Source organism: Argiope bruennichi, chromosome X1 (genome assembly GCF_947563725.1).
Source record: "Argiope bruennichi chromosome X1, qqArgBrue1.1, whole genome shotgun sequence".
NCBI lineage: Eukaryota > Metazoa > Arthropoda > Arachnida > Araneae > Araneidae > Argiope > Argiope bruennichi.
Genome location: NC_079162.1, coordinates 130,818,121 through 130,838,915, shown reverse-complemented (window position 1 = coordinate 130,838,915; position 20,795 = coordinate 130,818,121). Strand labels below are relative to the sequence as shown.

The window sequence follows — 20,795 nt, the reverse complement described above, 5'->3', positions numbered from 1 at the left end:
TCCATGTTCTTAGTTATTTCATTGAAAAATCTTGTTTTATTTTATGTATTTTGTGCATTTTTAAATTTTCATTACACAAATTTAGGTTTAAAGGGATTCTCCAAATTAATAGATAAACCAAAGACCTACTTATAAAATTTTCGGTGCTGATAAAAAAAGTTTATTTAGTATTTAGTATATGCATAATTTTTAGTATATGCAATAAAAACTAATACAAAACGTTGCTCATTTTCATGCCTTTCACATTTGAATGAAAGTGCTTCATTGCGAACACTGATATCCACATACACAAGGTTTGTTTCAAAAGAATGTTTGCATTAACCAGTGTAAAAACTGATGCAGAATGAAACAGGAGTAGATTGCATTTTGACGAAGTTCACAATTTGTATTTATTTTGAAAGGAAGGCATTTTTCTGTCAGTAGTTGATCTGTCAATCTTGTAGATGCTAAATAGAAATATAGGTCAGCAACTATGTTATTTGTCACTGCTATAGTATATATCTAATTCAATTGATGCAAAGCACTTGTATAGGTCGGCTACAGATATGGCGTATAATCAGTTCACAAAACTCAATAATGAAGCCACATCAAAACGTCGAATTTGATTGGTTTCTTTGCTCTCCACATTTTGATATAATAGCAAAGACGTGCGTGTGAATAGTCATGTTGACACTAAAACTGCATTTCATATCTTACAAAATTCGTTCCTAATTTAGTAATTTGAAATAATTTCATAAATAAAATTCTGGCTGAAACGGTTTATATCGTTATTTATCGATTTCATAATAAAAATTGCTTTGCTTAAACATGAAACACCTGCAAATTCATACATAAACATACATAAATGTTAAGAAAATTTTAATTTAATTATATATTTTTTATTCAATGTATGCAATCCTTGGCATTTTTATACTTTTAACAGATAATTATCAAGACGCCCTAGGAAATCTCATAGACGCCGAAAAGGATTTACTAGGTAAGACTAAGATTCTGAAGTTACATAGTATTTGAAATTCTAATTGTTTTAACCCTCTTACGAAGTACTTTTATTAACATTAAAAATGTAAACTGAAACAAAAATATTTTTCTCTTCTTTCTAATGTTTCTTATCCAGACCTTTTAAAACGTTTTCAAGATGCTACTGATAAACCACTGGCAGAAAATGATTTGATAGGTAAGCAAACTTTTCCTATTCAAAACAGTTCCTTATTGTGCCATTCAAAAGCAAAAATCTCCAAAATTATCCTATCCTTCCTGAAATTTAAAAGAGGAAACTATGAGAAAAAGCAACAAAAACTGAAATCTGATATCCTTCGCAAACGCATATGATAATACCATGTCATAAATCAAGCAACCATTAACAAAATATTAATTCCTTTTTCTTATGAGTTTTTTTTTCTTTCAAATATTGAAAACCTGCAATATGGACATTTATAATAGTAAAATTTAAATTTAAGGCAAGAATTAAAATTGTTAAACTGTGATTTTATAATATGTTATTTTTGATTTCATTTTTTGATATTAGTTGATAGATGCCCATCCATATTTAACAGCTCAAGAAAAACAATCCAGTAGGAATTTGGACTTAATATAACAGCTTGTGAGTCCTCACATCTATAAAGTTGTTGTTTCTTATGGCGTTTGCGACGTACAAGCCCGCTGTTCGAGTACAGCCGATTTAAGCCTAAGGGGGAAGCGTTTTTATTGTAGAGCCAACTTGGGCCAAGAGTACGATTTGACTACTCACGCATCACTCATTCGCTTGCACAACCTCTTTTTACAGAAGGGCACATTTGCACATCTCATAGATGGAACAGTAAGAACAACCATACCCAAGCCGGGACTCGAACCCAGCACGCCCAGACCACGGGGAAGACGCGCTACCCCTATGCCAGGACGCCGGCAGCTATAAAGTACAGAACTGTTAACAATTTTCGTGATGTTTTAAGTCAACTACATATAACATCGTTCTACTATTATTATAAATAAAGTACTTATTTAATAACTGAATTGATAGGAAGATAAATCTTATGAAATATTTGAAGTTATTACTTCAAATGTTGAGAAAATTTTACTTCATCCTGTATTACAGAACCCAGATTTCGATAATACTGCTTCAGATATATATATTTTTTAGTTTTAGATATATTTGACCTTCCTTTTTAAATATTTTTTATTCTTCTCTCTTAATATAAATTTTGATTTGGGTATTTAATATTTCTCACATTTAACTTATGTTCTATTTACCGAAATCATTCCTTTCATTTTATTTAAAAGAGAGCTGCTACAGATAGGAGTTTAGAGAGAATTGCATGATGAAATGGCTCATTTATAAAATGTTCATAGCTAGAATGATATTTTTTTTACCTTCATTTTTGAAATGGGGAATTGAAGATGAATATGGCAGATATTATAAAAGGCAATTAAAAATGTTTTTCATATTATTCACTGTGCTCATTTGATATTAACAAAATTCAGTTTCAGTTTACACTATATTATGATTTTCAGCGATTTTTCATTGTAATGATTTTGAAATGACTTATTCAATAAGTGTTTATTATTTCCCCATTGACTTTGATATCATTTCTTATTGCTAGAAATCTTGCAAGACACATACATGAGTACTCCAACAGATGAAATCAATCTGTTAGGTAAGGTATTTGGCTGTATATTTAGATTCATTACACAGCTTGCTCCGTTACATTTATTTAGTAATATCATTGAACTATTTATTTCCTCTTTTTTTAAAGGTTCTCCATTTAAATACAACAAAAAATCTTTCGACAAAACTTGGCAAGACAAAAAGGCAAAATATGGAAAGCTCAATGAAGAATATAAAAAAGAAAATCAAATAAAAAATGACCCTATGAAGCCTAAAGTCCTTCCTTCAGGTAAATTTCGTATTTCAGTATATTTAAACCAGAGAAAAGATCAAAATTATCTTCTTTAGAATTTTTTACTGCAAAAGAACACATCAGTTCAGTTATGACAACACTTTTATTCAACTTAACTTGTTTCAAGGATCTTAAGATGGAAGTTAGTAATTGATTTTTTCCTGATGTAAAGAGGCTTGAAATATTGTATTCATGTATATTTTGATAGTAATACACCTTTTTATTGTTTTCAGAATTTAATTATCAATTAACCAGTCATTAAATTAAATTTCTATTCCCTATCAGTGGTGTCACCTGTCAGAAATGTTGAGAAACAATGGATTTCAAGATTAAAAGAAAAATTTTAAAAATTCCTGTTTAGTACACTAAAAATGTTTTTGAACAATTGTTTTTTTAATCAAATTTGTTTTTAAAGATACGAACTATTTATCAAGAATCTTTTCAAAAAACTTTTGAATTTATATCTAAAATAGATTTAAGAGCACCATCAATGCTCTTGAACTAAAATAATTTATTTGAAAAAGAGATTTCGATTTAATCTCTGTGATTCAATGAACTGATTTAATTCGGTAGACCAGACTACAATTTTAACGAGTTTTAATTTATCATAATATCTCGGAAAATATCGCTTCAAGGCGATTGATTTCATAACATTATTTCTGAAAACTTAATTTAAGTAAAACATGAAGAATTATATGAAAAATAATATCTGAAGCTTTTGAGGTACGTAGAATAATCTAAAAAAAAACATTCGGAATCTGTAACTGAAAAATTCTGTAAAATTCTTGTCTGTAATCTCTTATCTAAATACGATTCACAGCCATTAAAGTCGAAACGGATATGTTTGAATTCACTTCAAGCTTCAGTGATAACGAATCATGAGGAGCGTTTCAATATTTCTGACTGGCTCTATTATTTACCGATTTTATTACTTGAACAAAGGTTTGATTTGGTATGTTCTATTGAGTGGGAATCCTTGGTTCTGCACGAATCATGAATGGTATTCAACTGCTTATACTTTCTTACCATATGTATACGAACATTCATCCAACACAAATTTAGTTTTGAATCTTCTGAGCACCGAGCAGTTATTGATGGACTTTGTTAATATTTACAAAGGAACAATTTATAGATTTTAATTCATACTTGGATATATAAAGCGAATTCAGCAAATAAAGTTGGAAATACCTGACTGTGTTATAATAAGTGTGGTCAGCAGTAGCCACAAATTTTTCTTGCAACACATTGAGACCAACTTCCTTTTACACACAGTAAAGGTCCCGGTGGCCTGGTGGTAAGGTCTAGGCTTCGGAAACAGAGGGCTTCAGGTTTGAGACCCGAAGAACCGTCGTGTACGCGGAACTGGAGCATGCTAAATCCGTCGGAGCCAAACGTCCTCCAGCTGGTGTGGAAGCTTTAAGAGGGTGATGCCAGCTCAGGTGTCGTCCTCTTCATCTAACAGCGATTCGAAATGACGAGGTTCGTCCCAAAATATCCCTAGTGTTGCTTTAGAATGTTAATATAACTAATCTGCATATAGTAAAGCTCCATCAGCAGTACTTTGTATTATTAGCAGTGGGGTTGGAAATGAGAAATGGATGGTTTCAGTTACCTCAAATCTTTTAGACATATTTGTCCAATCGAATAAGCAAGAATCGACATTTTGACAACAGTTGCGGAGGATACATTTGGAAAAACACTGGATTTTTGGGTTTAATTTGCTTGCAAGAGAGAATAAATAAACAAATTGCTTTTTTAAAAATTGAAGAAACTTTCTAATTACTCAAAAGCAAAAAATAATTTTAAAAAAAACCACAATCACAGAAATAACAGTGCAAATAAAAGCACTATAAAGAAGAATTTTTTTATTGCAATCTTTCATGTCAATTTTCAAATTACAGAAAATTTTCTGAAATCGTCAGATAAATCGGCAGATGCATCAGTTAATTTATTGGGTAAGTATTTTTTTTATTTGAATTTAACTTTTCTTTATAATGATAAATTTCTAATTATTTTTTTATTCCATCCATAAAATAAAAAAAAAAATCTGGAATAAATTGGAAAACTGAAACTTTTAGGATCGCCATTCAAATACAATAAAAAAGCTGCAGACAAGGAGTGGCAAAACAAAAAAAATTTTAATAATAAGAAATGGGACAATGTCTCGAAAGGCTGGAAGATAATATCACCCTTAGGTAAGAAAGTCTGAAAATTCACTTCCTTGTTGCTTAACAAAACTGCTGATTTCTCATTGTAATATATTTTATGGTATGTGGTGGATTAAACACAAGACTCTATTTTCACTAATGATTCTATATAAGAATTATTCTTAATGAAAAGCTCTCAAAAATATTTTTGTAAAACTTTTTCAAATCAAATAAACGCAGTTGACTTTCAATTTTTATTTGGCTTGCTTTTCATTAAATGGCACTTGTAAAATAATTGAGTAGAAAATAATATTTTTCTTATTTATTTTTTTAAATTTTTTACATGGAAGTATTCTATTCAAGCTAAGAATCAGCATTTTTAAAAAGCAAAATTTTATATTAAAGTACAAAATAAAAATTCCTGCATGAATTAATATTGTTTTCCACAGGAAACATAAATTAAATTTGCATATTATAAAAGAGAAAATTAACTTGAATGAGTCATTTAATGACAAAATATTTAAAAATTTCTAATCAAATTTGCACAATTCATATAATTTGTTTAGATCATTTCTGTAGATGCTTCTCGAGCATAATAAATTGGCTATTATAAGCATTTAAAAGTTTTGATATGTTGTTACAAAATTATAAAATGTAATATTATAATAATTTAATACATGCGTATATTAATATGGTTAATATAGGCATTTATATAACAGATGCAATTAAAAAGTAAAACGTGATATTATAATAAAAAACGAAACAGAGAGCATCTATCATAGTTTTTCTATATATGTGAAAAGAAAATTTAGTCAACTAATTTAAAATCATTATTGAACGACGTGTAATAAAATAAAATGCAATACGAAAGCATATTTATGTATACTAAAGAATTTTACAAGGAAGTCATTTCGTGCCATTTTCTGTTTATTTGCATATTTAGGTTCTTCAGCATCTCACACAAATGCGCTTGATTCAGATGCAATTGATGTAGTACAGTACAGCAACATGAAGTATGACAGTGTTAACAAGGGTTTTAAGAAAATTTCAAAATCAGGTATCACTTTACATTCCTTGTATAAAAATTTAAAGTTGCATTTGACGCTATCAAAATGAATATTTTTTTCATGAGTTAACCAAGGAATTCATTTTGTATTTCATGAATAAACGAAAGCCGTAACTAAAGATTTGGAGCCCCCTCCCTTTAATTATTTTACCATGCTTTTTAACAATTTTGGTTGATCATTTGTTTAACATTTTTAATGTATTTAAATATAAGGAATTTTTTGACTAATGTCTCGATGACTTGTGTTATCATATTATTTTTGATTTAGAGTAAAAACGATTATGATATTTGGCATGATATAGGTCGGAATATGAAGCAAATTAGGAGGAAATATTTATTTCATTACAATTTATTTTTGTACTTGTCAGTACTTGTTTTGTATATTTGTTCTATCAGAACACTCTCCTGATTTTCCATTATACTTTCTGTTAATATCTAGCTTTGCCCAGAATCCTTCAATCTAAACCGGTAAGTATATTGTTTCCATTTGGCAGAAAGGTTGGCACAATCCTCCTAAACTTCGATGTATTCCTAAGCATTATTTTTATTTAATTAGAAATAAATGTTATTTTTAATTAGATAAATAATATCTTCACTTGAAAAGTGAAAATTAAAGCGCCACTGGCGAAGTTTGAATTTTCAATTTTTTAAAGATAAAATATCCAATGTAAAAAAAAATCTACATTTGTTTTCTCCTCATTCAGAAGCTCAATAAGTTGTGGTCCTGCCCCGATGATAGTTATAGTTTACAGCATAATCTTTAAAAAATTATATAATCTATTGATTCAATAATAATTTTTAATGCGTTTCTTGAAAGCATGACCTAAATTTTCTTATTTCCAAGTCAACAAAAGCTTGTTCAGTTTAACTTGCTATATGATAATAACTGAGTGCAAAAAATCAGAAAATATACTAGAATGACTTAAGTCGTAAATATCATGAAAATTGAAATGATATGATATGATCTTTCCTAATGCTTGAAAGTAGTCATGGTTATTTTACCAATGGATTTTTTTAACAAGTGCATAGTATCTTACATATATATTATTTCGAAATAAAGTAATTTTTAAAAAAGAGCTCGTTTTAATTTATTTTATTTTATGAACATTTAATATTTGAAGATCAGGGTTCTTTTTTCGTAAATAATTTGCGCAAATGACTAAAGGATTTATTGAAAAAGAAGTTCATTACTCTGGATAATGGAAAACGCGCTTTATCCATTGAATATTATAGAAAGCTTCGAGAACATGTGACAAAAATACAGACAAGATGTAAAAAAAGGACAGCCTTCATGGACATTAGTAACACAAATAGAGAGTAAGTCGTTAATTAAATGCAGCAATATTGCTCAGCAAAAGCTTCTAGCTCGCTCTGCGAACTCAGCTCCAGAAATAGATCAACTCTCATTTGAGAGCCTCGTCTTACACGTATCTTGATAGGGCGCGACGTCCCGTAGAATTCTATAGGTCTAGATTCCTAATGATGAAAGAGTCATAATTCTTGCATTTTTAAGAATCTTCATTTTTATCTCCGAAGTTACCTAGTAGCCAAATGGTCATCAAGTTAGGAGGGTCGACCAGTCATCCATTAAAAAGTCTTGTAAATCTCTCTTTCCTCCTATAAGATTAACATGATATGAAAATGGTAATGTAAATTCGTAACAATATCGATCCTTAATTCATATTCCAATTTGTTCAGCGCATTTAATCGCTTCTTTTTACACTTTTGGTATTAATATTTTTTTATACAAAGCTACACATTCCGAAAAAAATTCATTTATTTTTTTAGACTTTTAAATTCCATATTGGAAAGTGTAAAACCTAAAAATGTTTTAATATTTGGATGGAATTAAAAATCCTCTTACTCACAGTTCGAATTCCGTTTGAAACAATTTCTGATGTACAGCGTTATTCTTAAATTTCTTTTGTTAGAAGACATCCCAATGACACACGAATCCTTTTGAAAAATTCCTATGATAAATGTAACGAGGCAAATATCAGCTACCATTCTATGTTAATAAAAAATATTCTATATGTGATATACATTGATTATTTAGTTTATAAGGATGAAATGCAAGTACCGTTTCTTTTAATAAATGACTATTGTTTGGAGTTGAAATAGCAAATGCATACACGGCAATACAAACATTAGCTTTGATCAAAGCTAAGAAAAATCGAATATGAAGTCTGAGATACGAAGTCAAAAGAACAAAAGATTTCAAAAAGTAAAAAAAGTCAATATTATAAAATATCATGCATGCTAAATATTTTTCTAACAGTTAATTCTCGTGTGATTATCTTTAAGAATTACTTTTTACAATTTAGGTAATGAATTTTCGAAGGAAGCGCAAGAATTTAATGAAGCATGGAAAACTGCAGAAAGACGACTCAAATCTGAGAAGAATCGTGATTATGAACTACAGAAGGAAATTGGTAGAAACTGTAGCCAGAGAAGTAAGTCCTTCTTGAAAGTTTCATTTCTATGTTGTTTCACAAAGATTTCGTATGAAAACTTTTTGTGTGTGCGAGTTGCTGGAATTCTACGGGCAAAGGAAATCGGACACGTTATTAGGATGTATCCCATAACTTTTGTCAACTCAGTGTATAGCAGCACACTGAAGAAGCAGTCTTTATCAATATACTTTTATTTTCATGATTTTTCGGAAAGATTTCATTATTAAAATTTTTTTGTAAGAATCATGACCAGTGAGTTATGCAGTCCAAAAAGGAAGAGGGAAAGCAAAAAAAAATTCAGTGTAAATGTCATTTCAACCGCTATAATTTTAAAAGAACTTTTAGAACTTCTGTAATGCTTATTAAAGAATATTTGCTCGCTACTTTTATTTTCCTCGAACGCATGGAAAATTTAAATATGGGATGGCGTCTTCTTCTCGACTACCTTGTTTCTAATCTTCGCATTCATAGGGTCATTCTTTTCGCCAGGTTCATTATCTTCTCGACGTCTGTTTTTGCTATTTTTCCTTATTAAACATTACCCTATGTTTTCTGGTAATTTTTCATCTCCTTAATGCCTACTATCACCTCTCTGAATTTACCTTTCGAATTTAGCAACACCCTCTGCAAATATCGGTACCGATGTTGCAGTGATATTTTCTAGTGTCTATTTTAGATTTTCCTGATAATTCCACAGTTTTCACACTAAATGCTTATATCAAATCAAAGAGTATAATTACATTTTCCTTACATTTACAATAGTACAAGAGTATTACATTTTCCTTACATTTATTTTTCTACAAGTTTTAATATTTTTGCAGATAAGGGTTCTAAGCTACTTTTTCGTTTTCAGTAATTTACGACCCCCTGGATCATAAAATCGGCATGTTACCTACATGAAAAAACCTTTTTTATTAATTGTTTACAGTTTCGAGCAATTCTTGGACTCCATATATGCTTGATATTTTCACATATTAAACATAATTTGGAACCCTATGTTGTATGGTGATTTTTTATCCTCTTGATGCCTAATATCACCTCTCTGAATTTGTCGGCCGAATTCGGCAATACCCTGTATATACATCTAAATTTATATAAAGTTCTATTGTAATTCGAGATAAATCCAATTTATTGAAATAACTAAAAAAGTATTTAATGTTTATTATTTTAGGTGTGGTTGCTCCATCAGGATGTCCGTTTGCGAATATTTTACAATCTTCAGCTGTTCCTCAGTCTCAAGTAAACTGTGCAATTATGGCTGAACAAGTACGGCGAGAATTAGGACGATGGTATGCGAAACATGTTCCCGATATATTCGAAATTTTAAATTACATTACAAATTCTTACAAACAGTTTTAAGTTGCATTAGGAGAAATATAGTAAATATTCCAACAGATCAATCAAAAATTTTGTTTGCATGAATCCGCTACTATGAAATTACACGACTATACTAGATTTCGGAAAGTGGCAATATAAACAGGAGTCGGAAAATAATGTAAATTCAAAAATAGGCATTTGTTACCTCTTTAAGCTAGCTTATAACTTATTATTTTGATTCACTATTCTACATGTTAAAAAGTATAAATTATTGAAACTAAAGATAACTTCAAATATTTTGTCTGCTAATATTATCTCCTTTTCATTCTTTGAATAAAGATAGTTTCTGAAAAACATTTAACCCTGAGATAACATAAGAAGGCTTAATTTACAGGACTACAACAGATATTATATCATTTATTTATTTTCCAGATTACGGAAAAACAATGAGTTATTTTTGATTAGAATTAAATAATTTGTTTCACTTGGTACTTTTCTTATTTGTATCCATTTAAGATGTTAAAAAATGAAAATTTTTGTCGTCTTCTTTTATTTGCTTTCTTTTCAATAAGTTATTTATAATTTCAGTGTTGATATGTCATTTTTACCAAAAGAATGCAAACCATCTTGGAGGACCAAATGCTTTTCGGCATACAAATACAGAAAAATCGATGGTACCTGTAACAATCAGATTCATCCTACATGGGGAAAAAGTGGAACTCCTTTCATAAGGATGATCGCTCCTGACTATAGCGATGGTTCGTTTTATTTTAAAAATTTTATATTCAAAAAGGAATTTTATAAAATAAATGTTTAAAAAAATCTGTCTTTGTTCAAATACTAGATAAAAAATGACTGGAAACAAAATATTTCTTTAATAGTGAACGAAATAAAAGCCCTTAAGTTAAAATAAAGATCAATTATTTACTACGATAAAGATATCAAATGAGCTTTGATCATTCTTTATAATCATCTTCAAAATGTGTTGCATTGAAACAAATAAGTGAACGCTTACTTTCAGTAATAAGATGTGATGTCTGACTTGAGTCGAATATGTAATTAAACTTGAGACTCATTTTTATGGATTGATATATAATATAAAAGCAATGATCCAAATGCATTCGAGGGGTATATAACGTTAGCTTAATACATTAAATAGTTAAAAGTTTACAGGTATAATAATGCAGTTAATGTTAAGCTTTTGAGTTGTTCAGATAAACTAAACATTGGTAAATTAAATGGCCTTTAAAACAAATGTGTAAGTTTGCATGACACTTGTGATGAGACTTAAATAGAAAGAACATGTTAAGCTCCTCCTATGAGAATCTTATCGATAAGAATGATTTCTGTTGTCCATAGGAATTCCTTAATTAATTTTGCATTAATTTATGATTGTAAAAAGTCATTTCAAAACCTTTGCACAAATTGTGTATTTGTATTTAAATATAAACGTGACGTAGAATTAAAAAAAAGGAATTTCGTGTCATTTATTAAATTTTTAATATATCCGTGTACATGCCGGAGAAAGTTTGGAATTGTTATCTTATAATGCACTGAGTTGCGATTAATGATAAGAATTAGATCATCGTAGTCTCATACAAATTATTCCTTCAATCAAATAAGTAATTTTTGTTCACATCATATTTTGAGAAAAAGCTTGCTTGAATTCTAAAGTAAAAGTGCTTACGAATGGAAAAATTGATATTCAGATTGTTTTTTTTATCAAATAGTTTAAAATAATGGTTTGAATATTTCAGTTAGAACCAAACCAACTTTTCTATAAAAAATAGAAATATTTTTTTAGTACAAAGTAATTTATCTTCATTTTATTACGAAAAACTTTATGAATGAATACGTTTCTCGAAAGAAAAAAGTTTCAGTAAAAAGAAAGAACTAAACCGAAATAAAGATTTTAAAAAATTACAAAAAATATTTATGATTATGATAGGAGTAACAAGTAGTGGCTTTTATTCTAAGTCATTGATGCTCTCGTTGAATAGTTTTTTTTTAAATCAGAAAAGAATTGAACTGGTATGAAGTTTTACAAGTAAACAAAGTAAACACTTTACTTATTTCTGATACTTCATTTATACAAAAAATTGCAATTTCTGATACGATTAGTTACCAGTGCAACAAAATTAAATTAGATAATTTTCTTAGAATTCTTCTTCTTTCCAGGAGTTTCCAGTATTCGAACTTCGAAGGACGGCAACCCACTGCCAAATTCTCGATTTTTAAGCCAGAAATTATACTCCGAAAAGATTAAGCCAGACTCTGATGTAACTTTGTTATTCACAAGTTTTGGATTAATAGTAGATCATGATATGGTTGAAACAGCAGTGAATACAGGTAATTTAGTTTAAATTTTCTGTTTATTTGTTCATCCCTATAATTAAATGAATATTCTTCAGTAACGCAGTAAACAAAATCGTTGATCATATGTTGTTTCTTACTTAATAAAATTATCCAATTATGCCAATATTGTCACAAGAAAAATTTCAGTTGAAAACAGGATTTCATTATTACAATTAAACACTCTTTATTAGATATTCTTGATATAATTTTGTAAAAACTTTGATTCAGTTTATTCTTCGCATGATGAATAATTAAGGCAAAATGAAATTTGTCTCGTGTAACTCGAATATAAATTTTCATCTACCTGTTAAGTTTGTCCTAAGATTTCAGATACATTCTGTAGACATAACATGGTAGGTAAATAAGTTGGGCATATTTAAACGATTTCTCAAACTTTTTCCTACATTCCTTTGAATGGAGCACTTATCATCCCTCTGTTCTATTTTTGTAGATGGTATTCCATGTTGCAACGAAAAGTTTGATAAATATCCAGAAACTCGTCCAAGAGAATGTCTGCAAATCGATGTGCCCGATGGGGATCCTTTTTATGGTCCAAGAAATGTTAAATGCCTCAGTTTCGTGAGATCTGTACCTGTTCATGGAGAATGTGGAGGTAACAAATATAGACTTATCAGAGTAAAATACACAAGTTTTTTTTTTTTACTTTTATGGAAAAAAATCATGGCAATAATCATCATTGTGCTTTTATATCATCTTCTTTTGAAACAAAAGTATTAGAATCAAGTTAATAGGAAAAACAAAAATCAAATAAAAATTAAACCAAAAAAATTATTAAAAAAAGAATCCGGCCTGAAGACTTTTTCAAGGGTCACCCTCAGGCAGGGATTCAAATAAAGGGATTTTTTCTGTGAGGACATACAGACATTGTCTAATAATGATTCCTCGTGACCCGAAAATCCCCTGAATCTTCTTTTGAAAATATAGTGATTAGCATTTCATTTCCTTCCAGTTGCTGTAAATGTTGGTATACATTTCTGTACATTTATTTAAGGACTTTTTCGAATTTGTCTAATAGTATTTCTTTCAGGCATTGAAATGAGAATTCCTTTTCTCTCTCTACCAAACTTATTTGTTATTATACCAGACTTTTTATACTTTCAGATGATTTTTTTTTGTATTTATTCATGTGTATGAACGACATTCTTTGCAATATCTCATAGACACTTGTGAACTTCAGAGCATTCGAATTATAAGCTTCCTATTAGCAAAACTTGTTCCATTGAGCTAATTTAAATCAGATTTATTTATTCATTTTCTTACGCACATTTTGAGAATTAAAGAAAAGAACTAATTTCCCATGTGTGTATTGTAAATACATTAAAGTATAAAGAGTGCATTGCAGCTCCCTATATTTTGATTAATTTAAGAAAAATATTGTTAGTAAAACTGAAATTTTTATGAAGTGCATACTCAAGATTGTGACACTAAATTTTGAAGCTTCAATATAAAAATGTTGCCAGTCAAGTTATTATCATTTCCCTTTTTTTTTCTTGATGAATACATTTTTTTATTGAATACTTTAACTTTTCTCCAAATATTATACTTAAATAAGCGTTCTGTGATGCTGTTTTAGAATTTTAATGAACACGAATGATGCATGCTCAATTTTGGGAGATGTTGTATATAAATCTTTCAGTAGTTCATGGGTATTAGATACTCAGTTGTGTAACTCAAATCTAGCTCTCAGAACAAGATACCAGATATGAATTTGAAGTTTTTTAGAATCTTTAATGTAGCTTCGCCAAAAAGAGAAATCGTCCAAGTAGACATAATTACAAATGACATCTTCTACTTGAACCACGTCATTTTTCTTCATCTGCAAATGACTTTAATTAATATAATACTTAATAATATTCCAAATAGCTAAAAATGGTTAAAAAATGTTACATAGTAAATACTATACAACTTTGGTTCTGACATCCGCAAATATCTTTCAGACTATTTGTTGTAAATCTCTGATTCAGAGATCAGAGATTTACAATGCCTTATGATAATTCTGAGAACAGAGATTTACAATGCTTTGAGACAATTCGGAGATCAGATATCAGATGATTCGGATTCGGATATCAGAGATTTACAATGCCTTGAGATGATTCAGATTCGGATTCAGAGATTTACAATGCCTTGAGATGATTCAGATTCGGATATCAGAGATTTACAATGCCTTGAGATGATTCGGGGTTCAGAGATTACAATTACAGATACTCTGATCAATGTGTATCAGCTTGTATATTTTTTAATATCTTCACTAAAAGCGAACTTATGATTTTTAAATATACTATCTAATGGAAAAGATATCTTGTTGATTAAGTTTAATAAAATGGAGTTTAGAAAAAATATAACAGTTCAATTTCACAGTTTCCTTTTTAATCCCTTCCACATACTCTGAATATTCATATTTTATGATGAATTCTAATTAAAAAGTTGCCATTGTGTTATTTTTGTTTTATTTATTACAGATACCATTGAGTCATTTGACTGCAATTTTTAAATACCCATACTCTGATTCTACGTTTTGTTTAATGGAAAACTGATCGACAAATCTTCCCAACTGATCCCTTTTAGAGTCTCTAATAAAATGTTCCTTAGAATAATTTTCCTCTTCACTTTTAATTACTTCGTTAAAATCAGTAGGAAGAGGTTCTAGTTCAAAACATTCTAGAAAACAGAAGAAATACACCAATAAAAAAAAATTGTTACATTTCGTATTTTGTAATATAACGGCAAATGCTACTATCCTAGTTCCAAAATTTCAAAAAATAGTTCACTTCCCACCAATACATCTATTCGATTTAGTATATCGGAATTTGAGTCTGCTAACTTTATTGAGACAGGAAAATTTAAATCCTTTTATATCCATTTTTATACAGAAATTGCATTTTAAATAAGCTTAAAAATGCATATTTCTGAAGAATATATTCAAAATGTGAAACTTTGATACTGACAGCATATTTAACACATTGCATGATTCAATTTATGATTCTTATACCTTTATTTTATATACTTTAATTCACAATTTCCTTTCTGTTTTTTCTGGAATGATACCTAATGTTAATTGATAGATTAATTGAACGGAATTTTGGAATTTTTAATTGCAGAGTTGTCATCCCCATATTCATAGAAGTTTTATCCAATAAATTTTTTTTAAAAATCAGATTTTGAAGGAAAATGTGACATTTCATTTATTTTCAAACATTTTACTTATAAGTTCCTTGAATCGGAAGGTTTCTGGAAAGGCGATGAAAAATAATTTTGTTGGAAAGAACTGCTGTAGTACTCTGCTCCGGCTAAACTGATAATTTCCAATCTGTGCACCACTGTTTTCCACAGCTTTTTTGAAGTTTTTTAATTATATGTTCTAGAGAATGGTGTGTACGCATAAAATAAAGGTGTCGCCAGCAAAGATAAGCATTCCAGTTAATATTCTGCCATTTTGAAAAAATCCGATGTAAAAATTTTGAATAAAATGAAAGCCTTTAGATAATCCTTTATTAAGTTCTCCTATATTGGAAAAAAATATTCCTCCATCTTGTCTGAAAATTATGTTGGAATAAGAATTGAGCTGAACCCTTTATAAACAACTTCAAATTTTTCCATTGATTTCTAATTCTAAGCGTTAATAAGTTTGTCAATATAGACAGCATCATATTTTTGTGGAGATTCCATCCGATGGGTGTAAGTCCAACAGGCTCAATAATGCATAACGGCGCTTTATTCTACACGAAAACATGAAACATAAAACAGACAAAGTGTATACGAAACAATACTTGAAGAAATTAAAAACACGCATGCAACAAATCGTTCTCGCAACACCAATAAGCGGGCAGAATTCCTCTCAGCCTTTTATAGCTCCTGTGATAGGGCATCGGATGTTCTAGAACAAATGACAGAACTCGAGTCCTAATGACGCTATTGACAAGATTCTTGAATATTCTGAGTCCTTCATTTTTGTCATTAATGTCATTAAATTCTTCACCAAGGTCGGGGTCACTGACCTGGCATCCATTCAGCATCTGTTAGCACTATCTGCAAAACTCTCTTCCTTACCAAAGAACTAACTGAGGAGGAAAGCAATATTAGAAATTCATAACACTGTGTTTTATGGTCAAGTCTGGCACAACAAAGGTGTGGTTTTCTGGGTTTTTTTAAAATAATTTTTTGTTTAAAAAGTTGAATATGAAGCGTATGTAGCAACTATATTTTCCTGAAACAGAAAAAAGTCAATTATTAGGGATTTAGCTTTTTACATGTCGTTAAAAAGTAATTATTCTTCCTTTTAGTAATTACTCTTCAGACTTATTGAGAATACTGCGGTTAACTCAATCGGGCACGGGGTTTTAAAAGATAAAATAGACCCATATTGCACATAAACTTTATTTCTTTTTAAATTAAACGAAATTGCTTTATTTTTATTACTAAGGGAACCACATAATATAAAAACATAAAATAATAACAATAATTAAATTCAATGTTTTTTACAGGATGGGACTCAAATAGTCCCACCGAATTCAGTTCATGAATGATGTTTATTAAAATGTATTCCCTTCCTAAGATACAGAGACACTTTGCGTACAGTATAAAATCGCAATGTCTAAACTTCATTTATTTCTGGCACAACGAAGCGCGCATCGTCTATGAGACGAACGCGTGGTTTGAATCTCGCTGGAGATAAGCTCCTAGCGGCCTGTCTCAATACATCATAAAGCATGCAAAGCATAGGCTTTAACTGAGTCCTGGATGGGAGATTTGGAAGCATCCAACATACAATTCCCAAATGGCGTAATGGAGAGGAAACAATTTTAGTGTTTCGGAAGATAGAGAAATATCTGGGTAGTCGCCTATTTTAAAGTATAATCAGATTCAGATATCTGTTGGAAACAAACTTCGTAACCAATGGGCAGATTTCTATCGACAGGAATTCGACTTATCAGTGCTATGTTCTGAGAAATATTTGCAGCACAGTTTATGATGTGACATCTTTACTAAATATTTTGCTCCATATTATATTGTCAGCGTCATTGACTCACAATGCAACTCGAGTTTGATATCTGAATACTTTTTAAAACCTGTTCTTAGATCTATATTGCTATCGAAGACTCAAAATTTTGACAGATATAAAGTATGAAATATTTTCTTTCTCATTTGTCCTCGAAAAGTTGCTTAAATTCAAGTGGGGATTGAGTGTAACCTTAAAAATGCAAATAAATAAATAAAGCATTTATTTTACATTATTCAGTTTTTTAAAGTATTTAGCATTTACAAATAATTATTTTGTTTTTCGTCACCAGGTAGACGTGAACAGTTGAATAAAGCCACATCATTCCTGGATGCTTCAGCTGTTTATGGCTCAACAATTGACAGAACCAAAACCTTGCGATCTTTCAACAAAGGTAAGATATATCGAAATGGAGAGCAAATTACAGCGAAACAGACTAAGTACAAAGTTGCCGAAATTAAACTTCCTCAACTCAGAGAATCTTACAGGAAGTTGTATGAATTATGATGGTATGAAATTTGGAAGACAGGCACTTCAGATCATGCCCTCGATATTTATTGAAGAAAAATTCGTACAAGAAACATATAGAAATCATGTAAAGTATTTTGTAAAACGCTACAAAATACTTTACATGATTTCTATATGTGTCTTGTGGTTTTCTACAAGCCTTTTCATTCGCAAAACAGTGTGTTCCACAGCAGTATCCAATAAATCCTCATTCCATGAACATGCCAAATACCTTTTTTCAGATGTGACAATGTTGCGATTTGTTCTCAGTTGATGTAATTCATTATGAATGACCTGAACTGGTAGAGGTGAGATCAAGCGAACGAGGAAGACAAACCACAACTGATCCTCTGTTCGTCAATGAAAATTTACCGTAACATCTGTTTACCGCTACGATGAATATGGAGAAGAGAACCCTCACATAAAAATTGTGTCTTGATAGTGGCTACGTTGCTGCAATTTTGGGATCATAAACGTTTTCAGTTTGACCTAGTATCGTTTTTAGAGGCATGTGTTTTGAGTCACCAGTTAAAAAAAATAATAAATAAATAAATAAAACCTAATGAAGAATGTTGCAGAGGAACCATACTATCCATAACTTCCGCAGGAGCGCATTCTTTAACAAATTTAAAGGGTTATGGAGAATCACGGAATTCATGTAGAAAGTAAGTAGAACATTTTGTCTGGCTGAAATGTCACCTATTGGCGATTTTTTGTCCTTTTTCAAAAAACGTCGAACATGGGATCAGGAGTGTCTATTTTCCAAATTTCATATCATTTTGACCCATACAACGTCCAACTTGGCCCTTTGAGTTAAGGAAGTTTAATTTCGACAATTCTGTATTTTTGTATTGAAAGTTAAGGCTTTCACGCGTTCTCATTATGACTGACACAATTGCATTTTGTTGTATATACATATAAAAACCATACAAGAATTTTATTACAATATTTCAAAAACATAGCTCATATGGAAAACGTAAGTAGTAAGAATATCAATATTTCTCTCTATATAAAATATCGGAAATCAATCAATCAATCTGGAAATATATTTTTAACTAAAAGATATTTTCCAAAAATGTATTTTTTATTTTTACAAGCTACAAAATCCTGATAATGCCTTATGTCTAAAGTATAAAAAATTAATTTTATGTTTAAAAATATTTTTAAATGTTTATTAATATTGGCTTCGATTGTATGAAATAATGATGCTTTTTTTGTAAATTGTTATTTTACATATAGATGCAAACCATTATTCATATATATCTAAATTAAAGTTTATTTGTGTTGTTATTCTTTATTCTTTATTTTATGGATTTCAGGACAGTTGCGTACTCAATATATCAATAATACTCCTTATATGACTAGTTCTAGTGATTCAAGCTGTGGAACACCATCTGAACCATTCAAATGCTTTGAAGCAGGTGAGCAGTTTATTATTTTCCTTTTTAAAATAATTCCTGTTAAACTTACGTTGGTTACTTTTATTAAGCATAAAATGATCCTTAAGAGTATTTTTTTAAATTCTAACTCTCTTTTTTCGTAATTTCTGAAATTTTATATTTAAACTGAATTGTGGATTTTGAGGAAAGAAAATTAACTTACCATTTTGGAAACTTACTGTCCTTATCCTTCTAAACTATTTATTCTCTTGGAATTTCGAATTCTAATACTCTAAAAACATTCCATGACAATGCAACTACAACGAAAAAAATAGATAATTTTTTTACGTTAACATAAATGAGTAACATCTTTTTTTTAGTGAACATGAGTCATAGATAGCTTATAAAGAACCATACAGCTGATGTCATATTTTTTGTTTATTGAAAACTTATTTGAAAAGTAGTTGACATGAACAGATCTAAAATAGGAGCTCTTTTCTGTTTCAAAGTCTATTATTTAGGAGCCTTACGGGAATGAGTTTCATTCTTTTTACGTTTAATAGAAGTGAAACTTTTTGAAACAACAAGAAAATATATTTTTCGTACGAATTCCCTATGCAGGAAAATATAATAATGTAGTCGTCAGATTTAATTTCTTTAATACCAGGTGGGAAAAGGATTTAGACATTAAAAAAAATCATAAAAAAAAATGGAAACTGATTGAAAAGCAATTGGAGAGATATGCCTTTTATATTTAGTTTCTTTTTATAGAGGTATGCGAAAAAGATTAATATATAATTTTCTGTATAAGGGTGCACATTTTGTACGCTAAACGTAAATTTGCAACTATTTTTTTGAATGTTTATTGTTTGCAGGTGACTCTCGAGTCAATATGCTCGTTGAATTGACTGCAATGCACACCTTATGGTATCGAGAGCACAACAGGATTGCTGAAGAATTACATACAATGAACCCTCAATGGTCGGATGAAACATTGTTCCAAGAAGCAAGGAGAATATTAATCGGGGAGCTGCAGCACATTACATACAACGAATATTTACCTCTTTTATTAGGTATAAGGATTTTTTCTTCTAATTCTTTGAGACCTGACCTTATTAGAAAGAAGTCTGAATACTAAGTTCATACATACTGATGATAATTATTTCGTTACATTTCTGTACAGTCTGCCTAAATCTTTTCTAGTTGATCGGTGCACATACATTTTAAATAATTTTTCAAGTGAGAATCCGTTTTCTATATAAATATTTAAAAAATATGCCAGTATTAATTTTTATCTGAGACATCAGCTGATATAGTGTTCCATAAAGCAATTTTAATGCTTAATTAAATATGGAAATTAACGAAGAATTGAAAATAAAGTCAATTCATACATGATATTCATCAACTGCAGTTAACTTTGAAATCCATTGTCCAGTTTGCAGGATGTGCCATCACAGCATAAGACAACGTTCATTTTGATGACAAATGAATATTTGTCATGTCGCATAAATTGACGCCAAATGCAATTTTTATGAAATTCAAAAAACTTTTGACGTTGTCGATTGCTAAAAATACTGGAACTCTCCGTTACATATTCCTTCTAATTGTTATTGTTAATTTATTTATTATTAATTCTTCAGTCATCTGCTAATACATGTTA

General features: G+C 29.8%; 1 protein-coding gene across 1 annotated transcript in view; it reads left to right on the top strand.

The window, feature by feature from the left end:
* The window catches only part of LOC129958444 (peroxidase-like), a 55,414-nt gene that overhangs the window by 21,333 nt on the left and 13,286 nt on the right, over positions 1–20,795 (top strand). The window contains exons 5-19 of the mRNA XM_056070936.1: positions 923–976; positions 1,115–1,174; positions 2,598–2,651; positions 2,751–2,891; positions 4,796–4,849; positions 4,973–5,089; positions 5,985–6,098; positions 8,432–8,560; positions 9,732–9,849; positions 10,466–10,635; positions 12,056–12,226; positions 12,684–12,845; positions 17,542–17,643; positions 19,076–19,177; positions 20,011–20,208. Of these exons, the coding sequence (XP_055926911.1) occupies positions 923–976; positions 1,115–1,174; positions 2,598–2,651; positions 2,751–2,891; positions 4,796–4,849; positions 4,973–5,089; positions 5,985–6,098; positions 8,432–8,560; positions 9,732–9,849; positions 10,466–10,635; positions 12,056–12,226; positions 12,684–12,845; positions 17,542–17,643; positions 19,076–19,177; positions 20,011–20,208 (1,746 nt within the window). The remainder of the gene's footprint in view (positions 1–922; positions 977–1,114; positions 1,175–2,597; positions 2,652–2,750; positions 2,892–4,795; positions 4,850–4,972; positions 5,090–5,984; positions 6,099–8,431; positions 8,561–9,731; positions 9,850–10,465; positions 10,636–12,055; positions 12,227–12,683; positions 12,846–17,541; positions 17,644–19,075; positions 19,178–20,010; positions 20,209–20,795) is intronic.